Source organism: Melopsittacus undulatus, chromosome 1, assembly GCF_012275295.1.
Source record: "Melopsittacus undulatus isolate bMelUnd1 chromosome 1, bMelUnd1.mat.Z, whole genome shotgun sequence".
Taxonomy (NCBI): domain Eukaryota; kingdom Metazoa; phylum Chordata; class Aves; order Psittaciformes; family Psittaculidae; genus Melopsittacus; species Melopsittacus undulatus.
The window spans coordinates 122,100,212-122,124,266 of record NC_047527.1 but is presented as its reverse complement, the minus strand read 5'-3'; the positions used below and the strand labels follow the sequence as shown (position 1 = coordinate 122,124,266).

Here is a 24,055-nt window from a genome sequence, read left to right as displayed (position 1 = left end):
CCCCCTTCAGATACTGGAAGGCTGCTATGAGGTCTCCATGCAGCCTTCTCCAGGCTGAACAGCCCCAGCTTTCTCAGCCTGACTTCATATGGGAGGTGCTCCAGTCCCCTGATCATCCCTGTGGCCCTCCTCTGGACTTGTTCCAACAGCTAAATGTCCTTTTTATGTTGAGGACACCAGAACTGCACACAATACTCCAAGTGAGGTCTCACAAGAGCAGAGTAGAGGGGCAGGATCACCTCATTGGACCTGCTGGTCATGCTCTTTTTGATGCAGTCCAGGATATGTTTGGCTTTCTGGGCTGTGAGTGCACACTGATGCTGGATCATGTTTAATTTCTTGTCGACCATAAACCCCACATCCCCCTCTGCAGGGATGCTCTGAATCACTTCTCCTCCCAATCTGTAGCTGTGCCTGGGATTGCCCAGAGCCAGACATAGGACCTTGCACTTGAATTGGTTGAACTTCATAAGGCTGGCATTGGCCCAAGTCTCAAGCATGTCAAGGTCCCTCTCAGTGGCATCCAGAAAAGTGCTGGGGTAATTTGTTGCCAATCTCTCAATCTCTGCCCCCTGTGCAGTACCCTTAGGTGATACTTAGCTGAGATTCCTAAAACTGTTCTACTCAACTGAGTCAGTTACTTGTTTTTCTTGAGTGCTGCAGGAAAAAGCTGTTCAGGCCACATGGTTTAAACCAAACTGGGATTAAAACACTTAATTGAGCTATGAAGAACAGGGAATTAGGCAGCAATTGGTGAAGTGTTGCATTCAAGTAGTAATACAAGAGGTAAACCCCCAAACTAGACACATGAATGCTAATAAACACAAGAAAATGTCTAAACACCCTGTGTAACAAATGCAGGTTTCTGAACTAATTCTTCTTTCCAAGAAGATTTCACCATAAGCAGCATAGTAGCAACTACCACTTGGTGTATGGGTAAGGAAAGGCAAGGAAATCCTGTATCCTCTCTGTGTTTCTGCAGTGTTCATGCAGAGGGAACCAAAACCCCGTTCTTTCTTTCACCTCTGGGATCGCCACACTCCAATGACTGTATGGGGTATAAAAGCCTTTACTGATACAGTCTGGACAAAGGCATTAATGTAGAGGGACAGCCAGCAGCAGTGCCCAGTGTGTGGCCGCCATGGGCAGGGACATCCCCCTGGGCCTCCTGGGCACAGACACTGCCTCAGGGCCAGCACCCCAAAGGCCTTTCTCCAGGGCACGCTGGGCCAAGGGGCAGCAGCAGCAGCAGGGCTGTGGTGGGCAGGGCTGCGGGGGCCCCATCACCCCTGTGTCAGCACCCGGCAACGCAGCATCACAGTGCTCTGGGGCACTATAAAGCCCAGTGCCCTCTGCCAGTGCTTTGGAGCTCCAGTGCCAGGCACTGGAAGGGTTGTGGCTCCCAGGCTAGATCAGGCCAGCAGCATTTTGCTCTTCTTGGGAGCCCCTGAGATGGCTCCAGGTGGAGGCAGAACAGGCAGTGCCAGCATCCTCTTGTACCCTCAGAGGCATAACCAGCCCGTGGATCAGGAGCAGGTCTTGTTCACGTGCTCAGGGAGTAGCCGATCGCCAGCTCTGGGGTCAGGAAGGAATTTTCCCCCGGGCCAGATTGGCACCGGTCCCCGGGGGGTTTTTGCCTTCCTCTGAGCACTGAGCATGACCACTTGTCAGGGCTCCTCTGGTCCTGGTGCTCTGCGTTATCGCCTGGTGCCCGTGCACCACAAAGGTGACCCCTCATGTCCTGCAGCTGGGGGAGGAAGGCTTTTTTGCCACCAGGTGGACTAGCAAGTGTCCCCGGGTTTTTTGTCACCTCCGCAGCTGAGCACAGCCCCTCCATGGGGCTCCTTTGGGCTATTGTAGCCCAAAGGCAGCTGCTCGAGCTCCATGCAGGTGGCCCTCGTGCCCCGCATCCGGGGGGAGGAAGCCTTCTGCACTCCCAGGGTGGCCCCAGCGTGGCCCCGGGACTTGCTGCTTCTCTCTGTAGCATTGAGCACCCCCCTTGTCAGGTCTTCCCCAGCCCATTCTGGCTGGGTTCTTTCTTGCACTGCTCTCGCACCACCACAGCACCGCTCCTGCCCCGGCTTTGTTCATCAGGCTGCAGGGGAGGTTTTTTCAAGCTAGACCTAAGAATGCATCAGCCTGCTTCTGGCTATGTATGAGCATCTGGTTAATGTTTGTGAGCATCAGCTCTGAGAGATTTAGAAAATAATCCTAGAATCTAAACTAAATTAGACTAATATTAACTAAACTGAAATAAGATATATAAAATAAATTTATTTATTAATAAATAAAATACTCTTTCTCTCTTCAACCTGATTTGTGTTCTGATTTGTGTTTTTGAAAGCAGTGTTGGTGCTGAAACCCCTTGGCATTTCAGATAGATAATGGTCGCATCATTACACAATTCATCCTGAGTGCAGGAAATTAAACTGAACATAATGGAATGGAATGGAACACAACAGCTATGATATGTTATGCATATAGTTCTGCATGACAAGCTCTGATGTAGGTCTGAGGGGCCCTCTCCCGTGTAGGTCCCAGGGGAGGGTGGTCCGAGGCTTTGAGGCCCATGAACAGCCTCTGGACCCTGACAGAGGTGCACCTGCAGTTCTCATATACTCTCCTTTAGACCTGTACGGGGTGCCACTGGAGAGAGAGGATCAGGCCAGATGGAGTCCTGATGGAGTGTGGCTGTACTCAGGCTCTTGTGTTTGGTTCTGTTTGTCCAAATACAACAACTCGGGCATTTTTAAAAGCTAGTATCTGGGGGAGGGCTGGGGTTGGGAGTGGGGGGAAATCACAAGGAAATGAGCAGATATTGCCCTCGTACAAAAGATCTGCAACCACTGAGTCCAGGAGCACATCCAGCTTCAGGCTGAGGGCTTGATAATTGAGCCTCACTGCTGTCAGGGATGTGCTCTTTTGCTATCCTGTGAAACTCAAATAAACCAGATGAACACAGAAGAGTTTCACAAACCAGTTCACACGTGTTTTTCACAACTCTGTTCCGATGCTCAAATCAGAAGGCACAGGCCTCCTTCCCACAAAGTGACAGAGCCAATGCCTGTGTTGGGACATGGTTACCCATTTAGTCCTTTCCGCTAGAGCAGGGCTGGGAAGAAACTTCATCCAGTATTTCCTCAGCATGTACTGATAGGGAAAAAAGGAAGTAGGGAGAAAAAAATTGGAAGTTGGAAGAGACCTACAGTGATCATCAAGTCCAACTGCTCGACCACGTCAGGGCTGGCCAAAAGATAAAGCATGTTATGGAGCGTGTTGCCCAAATGCCCCTGAAACACTGATGGGCACAGGGCATTGACTACCTCTCTAGGAAGCCTGTTCCAGTTTTTGGACACCCTCTAGGTAAAGAAATGCTTCCTAATGTCGACTCTAAACCTCTCCAGGTGCAGCTCTGAACCATTCCCACATGTCCTATTGATGGATCCCAGCAAGAAGACATCAGCACCTCCCTCGCAATTTCCCCTCCTTTGGAAGAGCTGTAGAGAGCAGTGAGGTCACCTCTCAGCCTCCTTTTCCCTGAACCAGACAAACGCAGTGCCCGCAGCCGCTCCCAACAGGACATGCCTTCTAGTCCTGTCACCAGCTTTGGTGGCCTCCTCTGGATGCATCCAAGGATCTTCCTGTTCTTCTTAAATGGTGAGGCCCAGAACTGCACCCAGGCCTCAGCGTGAGTCTGCAGCAGCGCTGATTACAGCAGGACAATCACCTCTTCCTCCTTTTCTTTGGTTTTTGGTGGTGGTGGTGGTTTTGTTGTTGTTGTTAGTAGCTCACAGCTGCCTGGATCAATGTCCTCCTCCTTTTATGTATGCTCTATGGTGGACGCTCATAGCCCCTGCTCAGTCCGGGCCTGGAGCAAGCAGTCCGGTTCCCTCTCAGCTCCCCTGACACCTTTCAGCTACTGACAGTGCTCCCCAGCTCAGCCCCTGCTGCAGGAGCACCGACTGCAGCCCTGCCCATTGCGCACCCTCCCCTCACGACACCGGTGCAGGCACTTTCTGCACCCCGAGCTCCGCGCTGCAGCCTCCCCTCTCATCGGCTCTGGTCGGTGCCGACGCTGCCACCCCCGGGGCAGCCGGAGCAGAGCTCCCAGAGCGGGTCCTGGCCCTGAGGAGAACACTCCCCACCCCACCCGCTCCGCCAGCCGCCGCGCGGCGCTGCTGCTCCGCTCGGGGCGGGGCCTCCCTCCTGGCTCTGCCCCCTGTGAGTCCCTGCTCGCTGTCGCTCCCGGGCAAGGCCTGGCGGGGTCGGGGCTCCCTCGGTGGCTCTCGCCGCTCAGAACGGAGGCTCCTGCACGCGGGGTTTCCCCTGACTCCGGTGCTGAAGGCTCCTCTCTGGAGATACTCACCTAGGCAAAAATCGGCTTCACCTAGGTCAGGTTGCTCAGAAACACATCCAGCCTGGCCTTCAGCGTCTCCAGGAAGGAAACTGACCTCTAAGAACAAAGTGTTTTCAGTCTCTGAATTATGGCTTACCCCACCAAAATCTGTTACATCTTCACCAGTTAAAAAGATGTAAACAGAACCTTCTTTTTATGATGGAATATCTTACTTTTGATTCCAGTGTATATGTTTCCATACTGTGCAATCTCCTGGGAATGGTCTGTCCTTCTAAAAATAATGTGTACAAGAGGCCAAAAAAAAAAAAGGGGGGGGGAAAGATGTTCTGAAGCACTGAACCATTTCTACACTTTCTATGTTTCTATAGCTGGCACTTGCCAATTGTTTCATATCTGCATTGTGCCTTATTCTGCACAGATAAAGCAAATGAAACTGCAACAGTATATGGCCAGCATCACCATCTTTCTGGTCTCTGTCAGGGCGAAGTGATTTTGATCTTGTGAGGTCAAACAGAAGTGAAGAACAGGTATCTCCTTCCTAGAAGAAAACTAAAATCAAATAAAATAGTGTTTCAGGGCAAGGAAAACTAGTGATGTTTCCCAAGCATAATCAGACGGTTATGCTTTCAAAATAGACGTGTGCTCCCAGGCTGGCCCAGAGTATCAAAGAAATCATCAAGAACAGAGGCAATGCCATGGAAGTCTCTCTAGCTTTCTTTGTCAATACTGTTATTCCTCTCTTGAATGCAAATAGCTTTGAACTGAGCTATTATACAAAATAAGAATGGAAAAAATAAGCATGGAATATCTATGACTCACTTCAGATAAGTACTAATGCCTGTGGGAATACATGGACACAGAGACCTGAGGGTGTCTAAGAACCTCATCTGCACTTTCCTACACTACATGCTGGATTTAGGGTACTGCTTGGTTGGTTTTTAAATGAGCCTCATGTATTTCAGTGACTCCCTTTAATTTTTTTGTAAGTGAGGGATCTGTGATGTTTGGCGTTGCTTCTATATTTCCTGTTCTAGGTTTCTGGATGCTTACTTTTTCACTTGGATGGCCAGATGAAATGTTCCAAGTGGCTTAACTGGCCAAGTGTATCTTTGTGAGTGTGTATATATGCGCATAACTTTTATATAAAATTGTTTCTGCCAGAAAATATCTTCCTTCTTATTCCTCCTGTTCCATTTCAAGCGCCTGTTTAAGTGCAACAAGCCTTCACTGTTCTCCAGATAGTAGCTGTATGTAGTTGAAAATGTTTGTATCAAGAGATTAGATAAAATTAAGAAAAAACAATTGATTAGGTGTAATTATAAAACTTAAACAGGGGAAGTTTAGGTTGGATATAAAGAGGAAGTTATTTACTGTTAGGGTGGTGAGGCACTGGAATGGGTTGCCCAGGGAAGCTGTGAATGCTCCATCCCTGGTGGTGTTCAAGGCCAGGTTGAACAGAGCCTTGGGTGATATGGTTTAGTGTGAGTTGTCCCTGCCCATGGCCGGGGGGGTTGGAACTAGATTATTTTAAGGTCCTTTCCAACCCTAACTATTCTATGATTCTATAAGAAGATTAAACTGAGATGGTTTGGTGCAAAAGATTCGGGATAAAGTCATGGCATTTTTTTAAATAAGTCAAACAACTCGTTGTGCTGTGTATTTTATAAAGGTATTTTAGTTGTGCAAATGGGAAAAAGATGAGATGCAATTGCTTCTGATGTGCAATTAAAAAAGGAATAAGTAAGCTGTATTTGAATTTTCAAGCTTGTCATGGTTTCAGTCTGAACCACTGCAGAAGCTTGCTTAAAGAGCTGTGTACTAATTTTTGCTGCTAAAAATGTCAAGTTTATATGTTTAGGAGAATCCTAAACTTTGAAGCAGCCTTTAAATGACTCTATATTTTTGTGATGGCTTTAGTATGGTTTAGTATAGGGGAAAATAGGAAAGTGCCACAGCAGCATTGCTTTTGCTTGGGGAAGCAGAGGAGCTAATTCTTTCATATCATCTACATGCAAAGTGTCTTGATACAGGATTAGAAAAGCAGAACAGAATTAACTACAGCTCCATAGTCTCATTTCCACCCAGGCTCACAGACCTGGCCTGTGCAACAGAGGGATGGCTGAATGTATGGAAATAAAGATAACCAACTTCTCTACCTCACATTTTTGCCTTCCAGAGGCAATGATCCTTCCTTTTGCTCTACAGGCAGCTCAAATTGGGAGAAGTAAGAAGATGCCACTTGACCTTGCTATTTAGACTCTCAAATTTAGGGACACTTTGCTTAAAGGTACTGAAGTAGAAGCTAAGACCAGGTAGTGAGGTTAAAACTCTCTGCCCTGTGTTTCTATCACACTTGAAGAAGCTCAAAGCAGGTAACATAAACCATAAAATAATCTGTTTTGAGGATGTGGCATTGAGTTATTTTGTCTGGGCAGTCTGGAGGAAAATCAACATGAGCAGAAGTACATGGGTGTAACTCTGGGAAGATAGACATTTTTTTTTGCAGATCACTAAACTAAATTAAAAAAATTTGGAGACATTATCAAGTATTTAATGGTCCTCTCTTTTGCCAAGAAAAAGGGCTTGGTTAAAATCCTGTGTTTCCAATGAGGTAAACTACTAAAAATTCAGCATTTACTTTGCAACAGTATAAAGCCCATCATAATGCTAAACATATGTGCAAATAAAAGGCCTTTGAAGAATGCCTGATAGAGATTTGTGATCTTGATTTTGTTTCATCCTCCGGGTTTATTCACTTGTACTAACAGTTTTTCCTTTCTGTACAGAGAATGGTTCCAAGTCATTCTTCTACTGTAAATTATACTGATCCTACATTAGAGCCTGTTGTAACTGAAAATTCAGTCATACGACAGAAGATAATAGATTCGCAGTTCAAATGCTATGAGAGGATGAACAGAGCTCCTCCATATAAGAAAAAAGGTAAAAAAAGAATCTAAAGGAATCTGTTTGTATATTGCCATGCTCCATTACATAGCTATAAAGAAACATTTTCTTCTGTATACTAACCCATAGCCTTCCTTGGGGCACAGTTTCCTTCCTGTAAACAGTAGTCAAATTGACACTTACTTAGCATCCTCTTAAGTGCAAAGAAAGAAAAAAGCCTGGAATGAGCCCAGGAAATGAACAGCTCTTCCTTCCTTCCCATGCAGACAGTACCTTCGTCATCTATGTTTCTGGCTCAGTGCTTGGCTGCTTGAATATCTCTTGTTCTTGCTTTGGGAATAGCATTCTCCAGAACCTTTCAACAAGCTCACACAGAGATCAGACTGTGAATGGTGATCTCTTAAATAGAAATGTTGTTCTGTTTGCCTTTCTCATTGTTTCGTTTTTCTGTTATTTGTGATTTGACTGATAGCTGTCATGCTCAATATCAATACAGGTGTTCCAGGTATTCTCTATTCAGCAGTAACATTAGCAAGAAGAGGTTCATAAAGCACTGAGCAGGCATCTTCACTGAATACAGGCCATATATTAAGATTAATAAAAAGGGAAATGACAAATAGTAGTGGTGCTACAGACACACAGTATAAATGAAGCAGCATTTCCAGAACTGGGAGTTCTGGTTGCTTTTTCTCACAGAAAATCTGGAAGAAGTTATCAGCAAGCTATAAAAAATATATTGAATCCATTGTGGGGATTTGTGCAAGTTAAGAAGAGAGATGCTGATGACATAGTTTAACAAAAAAAAGGTATTAAAAATCATGATTAAAAACCCACAACTTAATAGAAGGGTTGGAGATAATATGGGATTTTTTGTAATACACGAACAAAGACATTTCTACAGCTTTTTACCACAAAGATTTTACTGGGCTCTGTAAGACTCAAAGAAGAATTAGATGTTAAGATATTCAGGTCGTGGTGCAGAAATGTTTGGGAATGAATATGGAGATTCCCCTTGCTTTAAATAGGTCTTTGTTCAGGCAAAAAATGGGGAAAACCTACAAGTGTTTAAACAGGCTTACAGGATAGAAAGCATCATGTTTCAGACATAAACAAGCTTTAGTTGCTGGGCTTGAGGGCGTAAACACTGTCTGCCCAAATTACTCTTTTCTTCAGCTCTGTAAATATATCATTTGGTATCCATTGATAGTTCTGCTGGATTCACCTTTCTTTTGCACCTTGCTCATGTTACTAGCTGCAAAGAGCTGAAGTGTTTCCCAGCATGAGCTTGGAATTTATACATCTCATGACATGTGAATTCCTGGTACTGTTCTCAAGGGCTGCATTGTTGCAGGAAGACAGCAGTGGCACACCTGCAGCCATCCAACAAAGCACAGCAGTTTCTGCAGTCTTTCAAGTGGCAGCTAGATTTAAGTGGTGCTATTGGGGACCATTACGTTCATAGCAACGTGAACTTGATTAATTTATAACCCAGAATGGAGATAATGGATGACTACAGAATGATGCCAACACTACTGAAGTTGCAGTTTCAACTGAATTGCAGGATCTTCATCAGCCCTCCATAAGCACACTTCGTAAATTATTGGAAATGGACAAGGGTCTAAGTCTCTTGGCTGCAAATTTGAAAGACTGGATAGGATGAGATAGGAAATTCCCTTCATGCAAAGGACAGCAGTAGGGATGTCTCCTGGGAGGAAAAGCCCAACATATGAGTATACTGGGCATGCATTTTCAGCACAAACAGTAGTGGAGTCTAGCACTAAGGTTTCCACGAAAACCCAGTGTCTGGTACAACTTCACAGAGATAGCTGAGATGTGTCTGATTTGTCACTGGTGTCTTTGCAGTCCCTGATGTAACTTACTGTACACTGGAGCAAAGGAAGTTTAAATCCTTCATAATCAATGAGGGCTCAAAGCTGATGGCAGTGAACTGCAGAGAGCTGCATAGTATCGCACACTCAGGAGCCAGAGAGATGGTATAATACAGATGCCCATTTCAAGGTAGAATTGATTACCTTAAATCCCAGACAAATAGCATCATGCCTAACAAATTTGCTCAGCCACATGGAAACACCTGAACATCCCTCTAGGATAGAGCAACACTCACACTCCCTGTCCATCCTAAATGTGGTGGTTTTAGCTGGTGATTTATATAACAATATCGTGTTCAACTCTTCTTTTTGTTTTATTATTTATACTGTTATATTTCCTGCAGTGCTTAAAAAAGAAATACATGTTTGTGTGTGTGGATATCTATATATGTATGTGTATATATTTATATATATTTATGGATGTATGCGTGTATATATATCCTGTTAATTACCTTGAATGACAAATTCCACAATGCACAGATCAACATCAGTGGTTTTATTTTCTTTATTAGGCAAGGCAAAGGATTTAGTGCTAGAAATTCCTAGCAAGCTCATTCTGCAGTGTCTTTCAGATACAAGCTCAAGTTGCAAACATTCTCTTCTTTTTCTTTGATTTTGCAAAACAATTCTTAAAAGTCTTTCAGATACATCTGAAAGCTAGAGAAGAACATGAGAATGCCTGAAGGAAAGACAACAAAACTGCTGATATGATGATTGATTAATTAAGTGAACAAGTAGCATTAACACATTTATCTTGACAATGGAAAAATAGATGAGCATAAAATTTTAGCTAATGAAGAAAAAGTGTTCATAAAAATATCTTTTTTCCTGCTGGACATCTAATCTGGGGGGAAAGAATTGAGAAAGTTTTATGCTTCAGGTTTTAATCCACGACTATTTTGACTTAAAAATGGTTATTGGTGCTAATTTGAACAATTGAGATGTCTTTTTAGAGCTTTTTTGCTTCAGTAAGAAAGCTTTATCTGTGGATAATTTCAAAAGCAGCAGAAGCAATTAGCTGCCCATATTTTATTAACTTTATATGGTTGATAGGTACCTTCCATGTGTTTCTTTCAAAAACAACCTACATGGTCATAGCAGCAAATCTGAACCAAAGCAAAAACGGAGCCAAAAGCACAAAAGGCAAGATATATCTTCTCACTGTATAACCTTTTAATCTGACGGTCATGATGATAAATAGCTTTTCCCCAGCACAAACTGATTTTAAATGGAAAATAAGTAGGAAGTATATGATTGGGGTTTTTTTATGTTTTGCTTTAATAAATCCAGTGAGTCAGAAAAATGTGTTACAGCAAGCAGTTTCACAGCACAATTTTTGTGGACCATAGTATATAACATCCCTGTAACAGGAATCAAGAATGAACTGTGTTCTGCCTCCTTAAGACAGCCATTGTTTCTGGGGCTAGGAATAGCCCTTGTAAGGGACAGAGCCTGGACAGTGCTGCCTTCCCAGAAGGGGCATGAATCACAGCATGCCTACCCAGACAACATCAGCAGACAGAGTTTGCCTGTTACAGGTTGGTCTTGTACCCACTTCATCAGATTTGTAGTTATGTCACTGATCTCTAGTGTTGAATAATGCAACATCTTTACAGAAACCTGTCCCTGCAAATACTGCTTTTAGCTGGGACATCCCCACAAGCACTTCCTACCTTTACATTTCAAAGACTTTATTTTCAGACCTGTTGAACAGCAGAAGGTGAAATGAAATGTGGGTGTAGGTGTCTGTAAGGTGCCACTTGTGTTACGGCTAAGGACAGAAGGCGGTTCAAAAAGAGAAGTTTATAGGATCAAACCCTATGTTCAAAGTTCAGTTCAACAGGCTTTAAAACATTACTTTCCAGTAGAATAAACACCACCATCAGGTCATCAAAACCAAGTATCTTGTAGCACTCAAATACCACTCGAAGTGCAGCAATAACAACAGGTATTATTGCAAAAAGAAAACTTGTCTGCAGACAGCAATAGTCCTTCAGAAGCTAGAAGAGAGCAGATTCCGGAGTGACTATGTTGAATTAACTGCTGCATTCCTCTTAAATGTCCAGGACTGTTCTGCAACCGAACGTGGGATGGCTGGTTGTGCTGGGATGACACACCTGCTGGCAGAATCACTGCTCAGAATTGCCCAGATTATTTTCCAGACTTTGATCCAACTGGTACAGTATTTCTTTTTACTATCTTACTTTTCAACTGAAGTCTTCAGAACATTCATGCCATCAAATGGAAGCATTTTCCCAGTGGCTTTTTTAGAGCATTGCAAAATCTTAGAGGGTTTGGCTGAAATTAAAATATAACAAGCTAATGGGTTGCCTAATTTATATATTTTCATTTGTAAAAGATTTTACATTTATTTATATTCGTGTAAATGTAACCCATAATCCATAGCCAGGATTATGAAACGTAGTTTATAAAAAACTAGCTACTTAGTTACAATGCCAAAACATTTTTAGCATCTCATTCTAAGTTTTTGTAATGAAAATACTTCTGTACATGAAACATTTATCTGCATGGGTTTTGTCCAGTTTTTGTTGGAAAATACCATTTTATGGAAGATGAGCAGAAATAATGTTCTTTCAGTCTCCAAGTTTAAGTTGTTCATTGAATTCTTCATACAAATACTAGCAGCCCTGCAGGCTAAGAGAAGTAATTCAAGAACATTTAGAAGGACAAATGAAATGAAAAATCAAGGACAGAAATATTGCTAAATAGATGTAAGGAAATATTAGACACAAGTATAAAACTGCAAGGTTATTGTTTGAAGAAAGACATGTGTGTTCCATCCTCAGGACATGTTGCTTATAGGCGGTGCTTGATGCCACAGTGTGCTAAATCCAGCATAGATACAAGGTGCCAACTGCAGTTAAAAACGTGTGAAACTAAACACTGGGGGGTGCTAGGGTTTATAAAGCTACACATTTTAGGTAAGGTTAAACCAAAATGTATGTTCCCAACAGGGAAGTAAACAAATAGACTAGTGGATAGCTGTGAATTAATTAGTATCCTTAGCTAAACTGTTGATTTTATTGAGCTTGTTGCCTATTTAGAAACAGAGAAGTTTCCAGCTTGGATCAGATCCGTTGCGCATTTTTCAGAATCCCATTTGCAGTAGATGAATAGAAAAATTTACAACAAGGTTTCTGCTTTCCCTGCTTCCATGGGTTTCATAGAAAAATAATTGTGGCACTAACAGTCCTAGTTTACTCACACTTCATGTGCTCTTCAGCTTATACCTGCAAAAGTGGGTGTTGGACAGCCCTGTGATTACAGAATTCTCCCAGCGACTCAAGATCCTCATCCCTCAGTGTGTGTTTACAGAGCCACTCTCCTGCTCACTCCCAAGACACCTGTTCCAACCTTTTCCACTTGCCTACTTGTCTCCAGTGACTTATTCTGAACTAGTTTCTCCCCTACAACAGCAGTCTTCAAAGTAACACTCGAAGTCCTCCATGGAGAAGCACCTCACTCCACTTATTAATGCTTATTAATGCCAAGGCCTGTGGCTTGTACAACTGATTGCAAATCACTGCCTAATGTAAAAATGTGTGCTGTAGTGTCTGGTCCACAGTGTGTGCACATTGCAATTATTCTTTCTGCCACAATTTAGAAGTATTCCTGTTCTCTCTACACAGCCACAGGAGGAAAAGCCTCCTCCAGTTATTCATTTGCTACTATCGTCTCTGCTGTCCTGTTTAGGAATAATACCTGTGATCTTCTGGACACAGTATTTTTCCCTGGCACATCTCTCTTCTCCTTGTCAGAAACTCTGTCAGCTTCTTTGCCTGCATCCTGGTCAGTCAACACTGTTTCCCTGCAGCTCAGCATCTCCTGGGTGAGCCAGAGCCACTCTCTTAGAGTAGATGCTGAGGCATGTATTACAGCTACAGTGTCAAACCAACACGTAGCCAGCCTTTGCTTTACAAGTGGCTGATTGTCACACAGGGATTTAATAAAGTAGGAGGGAGACAAGAAATCGTGAGGGCAACTAAAAGTCTTCCAGCTGCTAATGGAAGTGGCTGCCACTTATAAGTAGCCAAAAGCTCGGGTTCAGCTCTCATGAGAAGTCTGTCAGGTTTTGTGTCACAAGTCATTATTTTCTCTGGGAACTTATGCCTGATAAACAAAATACAGCTAAATTTTCTACTGAAAACCAGGAAATTCATTATAAAGAACAATGGTTTCACATGATGAAAACTGCAATGCCTATCAGATTTGCTTAGCATTAATCATAATCATAAATCCTTATATATCAAAGCACCTTGCATATATTTTAAGCATGCAAGTAACTCCGTAGACTTCTAAAACAAGTGTTTCATGCTATGCTGCTTTGGGTTGCACAGAGATCTGCTGAACCGATGTGTATCAGCCGGATGACTAGATTACTTTTGTGTGAGGCCAGGTATAGCTTTGATTTCTGGAATAAAATGATGTTGTTCAACTTTCTTTTGTGCTTTCATATTTACACATTCCTAACTGGAAAAGTGAAACATTATCAACTAGCACAGGACTGGATTCTCCCCCCATCTACATCTGTGCTAGAAAGTTCTGTGGGAAAGTAAACAAGGTGAAATTGTATTCTGGAGAAAAGGACCCAGAAGCAAAATGATAGAAAACAAAATCAGTGCTTTGTTCATTTTGTCTGACAACTTCAAAACTAACTACCAGCTGTAGTCACACTTATTTAACTGAAATTAGGAACAGTTCTTACTAGATAGGCATCCGTGTTCTGAAAGAAGGAAGGACCACTTTGATAATCGAGTCTGTTTAGTTAGCTAGGGCTTCCCACACTTCCTTCTTCACCTGAAGAAGCCCTGTCCTGTGAAAGGAAATCAGTACCTGAAAGCTAACAGACAAACAGAAACTCCTCTCTACAAGCTGTGACAGCTTTTTCCTTTTCAGTAAACAACTGCTTCCTCTTGTAGCAATCTCTTTCTCACAATGTCCATCACATGCAATGTGATAATGCATATAACCAAATCAATTTGTCTGGAAAACATACTGAGACCTACAGCTTTACCTCCACTGACAGCAGGAAATTCATTGTCTCATCCAGTCCTGGCTGTGAAGCTCTGAGAAGGGCTGGTTTATACTCCCCTATTCAGGCAACTTGTACAGTTTCTCTTGAATTGTATTTTATATTCATATTTTATCCAGGTTAATCTTTGGTGTACTCACTTTGAAAATGTTTCCAGGTCATGCTGAAAATTCCGCGAATTGAATTTGGTAGGAATTTAATATGTAATTCATGCTGGTAATATTCTTGCTAATGAAAAGAAATATATTGTGAATGCAATGGCCTTTTTTAGGAAGGCAGATTTACTGGGGGCAGCAGGAGGAGCAGAGCATTGACCTCTGCCATCCATAGGCTGCTGGGTTTGTGGCAGGGGAGTTTTGCATTACCCACCTCACCCTGCCTGCACAGTGTGTTTGTTCAGGATTTATTAGGTGCAGTCACATAGCAATGGAACTGAATGTGTAAGTTGCACTGTGGCAGCCATACTTTTTCATTTCACTTTTGCTTCCTTTCCCCTTAGTCAAGGAGCAGTGAGTGGTTAAGAGCAGTAGCCAGCCCAGCAGGGAGCAACCCCGGCCCAACTTTATGGTCCATTTAGCAAAACTCATTTCTCCACTTTGTTAGGTTTCTGTCTTTGGGTCCACTTTGTAAGCCAGGTACTCATAACTGTCCATGTGGCTCCAAGTTCCAGGTTTCTAGAAGTGCAGTTTGGAAACAGATCTATATGTATTCATAAGCAATTAACTCAGATGATGATGATGATGAATGTGTTGTTATCTCTCATAACCAAGGAGCATGGAAATGCAGCCCTGCACTTGCTTGAGTGTGCATCTCAGCAGTGGAAGAGACAGAGGCACTGCGGTATTTGTGCTCTCTGCAGCTCTCCCCTGTGCCATACTGCAGTCTCTGAATTGCTTTCTCTTTCTACAAAGTATCTTTAGAGAATTAAGGATAAATGCTCCATGCAGGAGAAGTGGGGACAGATGCAGTAGCTCTTGCAGACCCTTTTGGAGTTACCAGCTGTGATGCCTGTGACCACAAGGGGCTGTATTTGAGGGACACACTGCGCACCCTTCTCACAACTGGCCAAATGCGCAAAGGGTTCAGCTGAGTTAGGTTGCCAAGCTGACAAGAGCAGCCACACAGATGAGAAATCATGGCCTTCCACACACCAGAGTGAGAGACTCTGGGTCGCAACAGCAGTTGCAGCCCCTTCTACCCACCTGGCTCTTGACAAACAGGGTGACCACTTCCTCAATCACCTTACCAAACTGTGGTGCTCCTTCCTGCATATCCAGTCCATCATGTGCTCCTTCCCACTCAGCAGTGTGCCTCAGCAGGGTGACATGCCAGCACTCACAGCAGGCTGCAGGCAAGAAACTGCGTCCTTGGTGTGCAGGAGCCCCAGACACCTGCTGGAGCACCCCAAGCAACACAGGGAGGAATGGGCTTGGGAAAGCCCTTGTCTTGCTGCCACAGAATGCAGATTTCCTGACTCTGGCTAAAAAAAGCCAGCTCTGGATTCCTATTGGTGCTATTTTCCTGTCTTGAAGTGACATCATTTAGACAGTGATAAATAAACCAGGTCTGAACTCCATCCAGCTTCTTCTTTTCCCCCTACCCTTCTGTGTATTTCTGTCCTGCTTCTTAGCAAGCTTGACATCTGAATTTTAAAAATCAGTTCTTATCCCCTCAGTGCACAGTATGACTCTATTATACAGATTCCATTTCTGCTGACTGAGGCACTCCGGCAATAGTGATAATGCGTCCCTTAGTAGGACACTGGAAGTTTTCTAGGGTTTCCATTGTATTATATAAGGTGTTTTTTTCATTTTTGAAAAGTTTTCTTCTAGAATATTTTACTGAGGACATAAGTATATCAGATGTGCTACATCAGCTATTCCCTCGTCTGCAAAACTAAGTACTACACAAGTCTATCCAAACAATGGCAAAGAATCCAATGTCTGGTATGTGCTGAGCATGCACTGCAACAGAGAAAAACTTACTTCAACTTCCAGCTTATAACTTAACAATAAATAAAAAAATTGGTGTTGACTCTTTTAACATATGCTAGCTATAGCGTTGGTCTAATTGTAAAAATGCTGATTGGTACAGTTATCATGTTTGTTTGGGTTAAGATATTTGTTAAATATAAATGACTGAGGTGTTTTTATGAAAACATGATTCATAAAAGCACTATTGGTAGCACAGATAATACCACATGCAAAACTATTACTGCTAGTTAAACTTCTTAGGCACTTGCACTACTCCCATGAAAATACCCCTGTGGATGAGATTTCTGTCATCCTTTTTTTTTTCCCAGAGAGTTCTTGCAGTGTCTGTCTTTCTAAGCTAACCACAGAGAGCCTGCACAACTGGCTATGAGTTGCATAACTTAAGGTTTCTAAAGTCAGGTGAGACAAATCCCACGCAATGCCACTGTTCCTCCACTTTGAATAATGTGACATCCCAGCGGTGGGCTATCCAAGCTGGTAAGGCAGAGCCTAAAAAATTAGAGTTTGCATTGTATTTTAATAATCTTAAAGCCCACTTTTCCATTTTGCATTAGCCATACTTCCACGTTGTGTATTTCTTTAGAGTTTACTAGGTTCTTCTGGTTAGCATTAAAGCCAAGTGATGCCCAGGTTCATGATCCTACACCTTGTACTAGGCCACTGTAGAATAACTTCAGTAGAAGAGTGACTGAGTTACAGACTCACAGTTATACTTCTGCATAAAATAATAGATTTAGAAGAGATGTTGGACCAGTTTGAGTCACTTGGATTGACAGTAGGGAGGCTTATCTCCCAGTCCCATATTCTGACAACATTACAGCAAGAAATCCATGGGCCATGACTGCTTCCAAACTAGGAGCAGTTGTCTTTGGCTTCAAGGTAAAGTATGAGGCCAGAGGTTTTTTTCTAACTTACTGAGGCCACATTAAGTGTCAGCAGAGTGCCTACATAGGTACTGAAGTACAGAGATGGTGCTATTACCATTATACTCTATGTCATATTAACAAAAGCCATGCACTTTGCAGAGTGCAAGGGATAGGTACGATGTTTGTACACTGTGTTCCATGGTAGCATAACCATTAATCTTTTATCTATGACTGAAAACTTTTTCCAGCTTTAGATAATATCTGGCAGTGAGTACATCGGGAACATTTCTACACAGACAGCCTGAGGTTATCTCCAAGATGTAGTGATGGAAGGCTGAGATAACGTGTACTGTTCTCTTGGTGTTGTTGATGCACGTATTGATTTTCAACAAGTCCCCCAAAACAGTGATTTGAAACTCAAAGTAATTTCAAAATTATGCTGTGTTCTGGAGGATTGTCTTCTTTTTTCTTTTCTTTTTTTGCAGTGGCACTATTTCTAGTCAGAGGAAGATAGCTCAGTCTATGATCGATATTGTCAATTGCTTGCCAGTATGATCAATTGCTTTCTTTAGGGTGTATAGAGGGAATACAAGTCTTCCAAATTAATGGAATCATTGATCATCAGAACTGATTAAGAAAAATAAATGCAAATATTGACCACAGAAAATGAAAATGTATATGTTCAAATGCTAATTGGCTCTGTAAAAGTGTGTTGACTGGAAATGCTTGTAATCTGTATATAAAGCCAATAAATTTATAAAAATTACAAAGGGAAGTCAAAATAGACTTTTGAGACTTTTTAAAGTCAGATTTGAAAAGCTGTTTTTCATAAATAAATGGCTGTGTCATTGTTTAAGAAAGTTTATGGTTTTATCCTGCCTTTGTTACTCAGGCAAACTTTCCAGTGACTCTATGTGGCTAATGCTTAAAGGGAAGGCTAAGGAACTAGTCCAAAACTTGACAGGTGTTTAGGAGTAACTATCTATGCCTCAGCACCCAGGGTTTCCCAGGCAGAAATGTGAGCGTGGCTGGGAGGACACAGGCACAGCACACATCTGTGGCTCCAGGCATCCTTCAGAGCTGTATGGTGCTGAAACCCCTATCATCCCCCTGCCACAGTAAAAGAAGACAAGCCAGAGAGCACAAGCCTGGATAGCTATCCATATAACACGGATTTCAGAAGGGATGCCAGCACCACCTGCAGTGCAAGAACAAGAACCAGAGACACATATAGAAGCCAAACACACATCAGATTTAACAGAGAACTCTGCAGCCATTTTAAATTAAATTGGACACTTAGAACCTGTGCCAAAATGTTTGTGATGCTTCTTCTCTCTGTGACTACATGCTTTGTAGCCTTAGAGAAAAGTGAGCACTGCGTCTACTCATCCTAGCAGGACTTAGCAGGCACTGGGGCTGTCAACATCTTCAGCATCCAGGCTCCACTTTATACACTGCTTTCTGCCCTTTCTCTACACAGTATTTTTAATTAATTATTTCCTTTGATACCTGAAACACTGCACATTGCCTTCAGGTTTGACATCAGAGCCTGAGGTTGTTTTCTCTTCCATAAACAGCTTTAAATGGATAGTTATCACATAAATAATTGCATCTGAATAATCCTTTAGAATTTCAATTTTGCTTTCTGTAACAAGTGTCTTCCAATCTGTTGATGTCTTTTCTGCAAGGCTAGAAACACATAAGTTAAAATTATTTGTCATAAGCAAAGAATGTCACACTCCCTTTGAAAAGAAATATTTATGAAGGTACCATTAATCCAGAAAATCCTACAAACCTCTTTGAATGGATTATTATCACATAAATAATTGCACCTGAACGAAAGCTAGTTGTATATGCTCTTCCGCATTCATGCAAGGCAAAAGGAGACAGATAGATAACAAGTATACCACCAGATAGATATGAGGAAAAGAACCAAATAACAAAATGTATAGTTGCACAAGTTGAAAATTCTTTGGATTTTGTTATGCAGACATTTTCTTTCCAAACACAGAAATTTATTTTTAATGGATTTTTAAATGTGTCATATGCAATGCTGTATAAACTGTTATTGCAATTTATCATTAGAAAGAGCTTCAAAATATTGTGATGAAACTGGAAACTGGTTTCGCCATCCTGAGAGCAACCGAACGTGGTCCAACTATACCCTGTGCAACTCTTTCACTTCTGAAAAATTAAAGGTATGCTATTAGAATGACAGTCATTGTTTGGGAATGGCTTTGGGCTTTGCTAGCAGAAAGACACATATGAGAGAGATCAGGGCAGCCCTCATCTTTCAGCTTTATTTGTTGCACAAGAATTTAATAACATTGTCCTCGTGGTTTTAGCTTATTAAAATTATTTGATGAGTGCTCAAACCTAAATATAGGTTTGCTGTGGGGTGGATAATTGAGTAGCAATTCATTTGACAAGTTTTTCAGTGTTTTTCAAATGCATTTTTTAATTCCTATGATTTTCCCTGATTGTCCAACAGTTATAAAATAATCCTTTAAAATTTCAATTTCTCTAACAAGAATCTTCCAACTGTTTATATCTTCTCTGCAGGGCTAGAAATATTAATGTAAATTAAAATTATTTTTCTTAAGCAAAGAATGTCACCCTCCATTCGCTCGTTTTGAAAAGGAGTATTTCTGAAAGGTACCATTAATCCAGAAAATCCTACAAGCCTGAACACATTTAACTTTGACAGCTCAACTGAAGTAATTGAGACTTTTTACAATAATAAATTAAGCATTTGCATCAATATTTCCAAAATTAAGTTGCTAAGCTGAAAGAGGAGAACTAAATATAAAAGCACAAAAAGAAACAAGGAGAGAGAAATCTGAGAAAAGCTTTGAAAAAAATTAAATTGGGACGATCATGAAAATAAACATATTTCTCAAATGTGAGTGAAGCTCCAGGAAAATCTGATTGCAGATTTGTGACAGAATAATTTGTGACTGTTTGGAACTGTGGAAGGAAAAGAGTCAAAAAGTTATTTGATTTGGGGTTTGTGTTGGAGGATCTTGTTTTATGCAGCCAAAAACCAGTATGTGGTTATATTTAGTAATGATCCAGCTCAAAGGGCCTTGGAAAAGCCTACTGCACTAGGCTGGAGGTGAATTCTAAAAGTTTTTGCAGCATGAGGAGCTATCATGGTAAAATGGTGCTCAGCTATATGACAAAGAAAGAATAATAGTAACAGTCTGAGCTCACAGAGCCATTAAATGGAAGTGCCATAAAAAATTTTCCAGATGTTGGCCCATGTAGAGAGGCAAAAAATGTAGTTCTGTTGCCTATTATCCATGCCTTCCAGAAGAACAATTTTGAACATCATTCAAGTAAAGTGCAGATAGAACACAAAGGAAAATTTTTCGTTATGTTGAGATTCTTCTGAAACAAAAAGCAATGGAAAATGCAGAAGGAATCTTTCTTTACAGAAATGCCAAGTTAAGTTATGACCTTTAATCCCAGTCTTCAAAACCAGGAGTGCGCTTCATTTGTAGACTATTTCCATGTACATATGGATAATATAATTAAGTGGGAGGTAGTCCTATTAGAGAGTTCTCTTTCCTCATGTGAATAACTTCAGGGAACAAAAAAGAACCATTAAGTGTCTCTTTTAGACTTTTTTAAAACCCAGGACGACAAAATCTGTATAAACCAAAAACCTGGTGAGTCAGTGTGTTATAAGTCCTGTATGTCAGAAGGGACATGACAGATTGACAATTCAAGGAGTGCAGAAATTAATAAAATAGTTGATTATTTGTTTGAAGTTAACTGGAAATGCCAACATGCTACACTGTTGAAATTGGCTTACAGCCAGTTCTTAAAAATGCAGTGACAAACCATATGCTTTGTTAGCTGACGGTTCAGTCCATTCTAACCTGTCTTCATTGCTATATCTGGAAAGTATTTTTGAGCAGTTGGCATAGTAGGTTTACATGGAATAATCAAAAATGCCACTACTGACTCCCAGATACACAATTGTATGCTGAAAGTATGTAGATTGATTAATGAGGAGTCCTCCAGGGTTCACGTAGATTTGCATCCAGGTATCTGAAAGCCTTTCCTACTTCTCACTGTTTCAGGCTTAGGGTTGTGTACAGGTTAGGTGCCAAGACAATGTATTTTTGAAAAATTCATCTGTAAATTAAATTCAGTTATATCAACCTAATATCATATAACCCCACAGCAACCACTTAGAATGGAGTAGAAGAAATGTCACATGCATGCAGGTATAAACCTCTCCCACTAGTCTGTATTCAGAAAGTTGTCTTCACTCTGATCTGCCCGCTCTGGGGTTGCAGGTGCACTCAGAACAAGTTGTCAAGCATTGGCACTCACTAGTGATGTAGTAGTTAGTCTTTTTGAAGGAGACCTAGGGTATTTGCAGTTAATATGCAGAGATTTCCATACTTTGGTGAATTATACTTACACTCATGTCTGTTCTATGTGGTCAGGATAGTGTAAATGTGACTTTGTTTAAATCTGATCTGGCCTACCACCACCTGTGTTAATGAAAGCAGGAGCTGGCTTCAAACTTGTGAAATGACTGAAGAGCAAACTAGATAAGTAGATGTTCACCTTTGCTAAGAGGAATGGCTTTGTTTTCTGAATTTTGTTCATATTTATTTTCACATGAAAGTTTAAAATTACTTGGAAACACCAAAAAAAAAATGTGACTGGCAAAAGTTAGGGCTACAAAGGCAATTCATATAATTATGAAAAAAAGAAAATAACTCATGCATAATAAAAGAAAATTTAATGAAGTAAAGCTGAAAAGAAAATAAACACAACAGAGGAACTGAGACCTCCTATCTAAGTCTTTTTTTTAAGACAGGCTTATACCACATTAGTACTTCCAGAAAAGAAGACAGTGGTGAAAGGCTGGCATGCCATTTAACCTCCTGTAGCCTTCTGACAACTGGGTGATGCTTAAGAGCTTGGCTTAGACCACAACATAACACTTAAATACTGCAGCATTCTGAAGCCCAGGTGCTGTCCTACAATTTTGTTTCATTATTGGCATAAAAATATGGATAGATCTATTTTAGATTTCAGTGATATTAGTCAAAGTGAAAGCCTGACTACCTGTTCGTGCTTCCTGGCTTCATAGCACTTTAAGACCATCTAGCTGCCCAATAGCAAGGTTTACAGCAGTGTGAACCAGAATTTGTCTCAGGGTGTGCTGTTCCACTGTGGTAGGAGTTGAGGATAACCTTTATCTCTCATCTGCTGCTTTCATGACTCTGTGGGCCTTAATCATAACTCCCCTCTTAACTTCTCCTCTCCAAAGGGGAGAATCCTGGCCTTTGGGCATGCTTATTGTAACACATCTGCTCTACCTTAGTTTTTTTAGTTACCTTCTTTGCACCTTTCCTAGCTCTGTCATGTCCATGAGGTGGGGAGAGTAGAAACAAACATGCATTTAAGATGTGCAATGTGAATTTTGAACAGAGGCACAATGATGTTCTACCCTCAGTGCCTTTTCTAATCACATCCCACATTTTGTCAACTTTTTGACGGTCATTACGTGGTAAGTCAATGACGCAGAGAACTGGCAGGATACCTTCAGGCTCTCCTTTCCCGAGCTCAGTTGTGTAAGCAGGGTTTAAATGGTTTGTCCCTAGGTTTATCACCCCACTTTTTTCTGTATTAAGTTCATGTGGCATCTTCTTGTCCCCTCAGTTATCTAAGGTCCTTCTGGAGTCCCTCACTATTTTCTGGAAGACCTTAGTATCACATAAGAGATTTCCTGCGTCAGGTGACTGATGAATATGCTGAACAAAAAGCCAGCCCCACCATGAGTCCTGAGGGCACCTAACCACTGACTCATCTCCAAAAGTGACCATTAAGTTTTTGTTCTCTGTTGCTTAAGCTGTTCTAAAACCATAAAATCTTTCTACCAATCCTGCAGCAACCTGTTTTCTTCAATACTTTTTTGTGTATGGAAGCTTGTCATAGGCTTTTTGAAAATCTGAATGTGTTATGTCTGCTGTGCTTTCCTAGAGCTTAGAAAGTTAGTGATGCATAGTGTGAGCAGGGATCTTGCCAGTTACTTCAGTGCAGCAGAAATGGATCAACTCATGTAAGAAACACTTATCTTTCGACCATGAGTTGTGCTGTTTAATAGATTGCTGATGTGAAAAGTATATTGAAAAGGAATCTTTGAAAGAAGAGAAATAAAAAATGGGAGGTTAATTTTATAGGTTCTTCTTTAATGAGGAAAAAACCTGACTGCCTGCCAATTGTTCATTTTTGTTTTTTTGTTAAATTGCAGATGGCGTTCATACTTTATTATATGGCAATTGTCGGCCATGCTTTGTCCATAACATCGCTGTTGATTTCCTTGGCAATTTTCTTCTATTTCAAGTAAGTTTTTCTTATAGACACTCTCTTCTTTCCCTGAAGGATCTCAAGTGGTAACAAAAGAAAAACTTGGAAGGGGACATGGCTCTTATGAGTGCCTTTTTCTATAATCCTGGTGAAAAAGTCTCAGCACAGGGTCCTGTCACCAATGGGACATCTCCCAGTAGTGTGTAGCCAAGATCATGCTGTTATATTTGTCAAGACTGGTATAAAATTGTGGCCCATAGGGCAATGATGTAACTGGGGGTACAGTAAGGTCCTTCATTTACCAGTTGCCTATCGTACCTTGAAGGACACATCCAGCTCCTGGCAGGTGCAGTGACTGCACACAAGAGTGGCTTTGAGCTACCAGCTCCTGAAGAAGAGGAATACCTTTATCTGATGCTGAAAACTGAGCTATTGACTTGAGTAGGTGCTTGCCAGACCCAGCACTAAGAGTGAATCTGACACTAATATGTAGTCTGTCATCATCATTAAAAGGAAAAATAGTAATGTGCTCTACTTTAAAGAAGACTAAACTGATGCTCACTGAAAGCATTGCAGTACCGTATGGCAACTTAACTAGAGCATTTAAATCTTGTACTTTCATGAACCTGTCTTTATGCTATGTATTACAATGTGTC

General features: G+C 41.5%; 1 protein-coding gene across 1 annotated transcript in view; it reads left to right on the top strand.

The window, feature by feature from the left end:
- Nucleotides 1-24,055, top strand: part of CALCR (calcitonin receptor) — a 164,528-nt gene that overhangs the window by 101,720 nt on the left and 38,753 nt on the right. Inside the window, 4 exon segments of the mRNA XM_034060559.1 lie at nt 7,144-7,297; nt 11,217-11,327; nt 19,149-19,261; nt 23,344-23,435. Coding sequence (XP_033916450.1) covers nt 7,144-7,297; nt 11,217-11,327; nt 19,149-19,261; nt 23,344-23,435 — 470 coding nt within the window.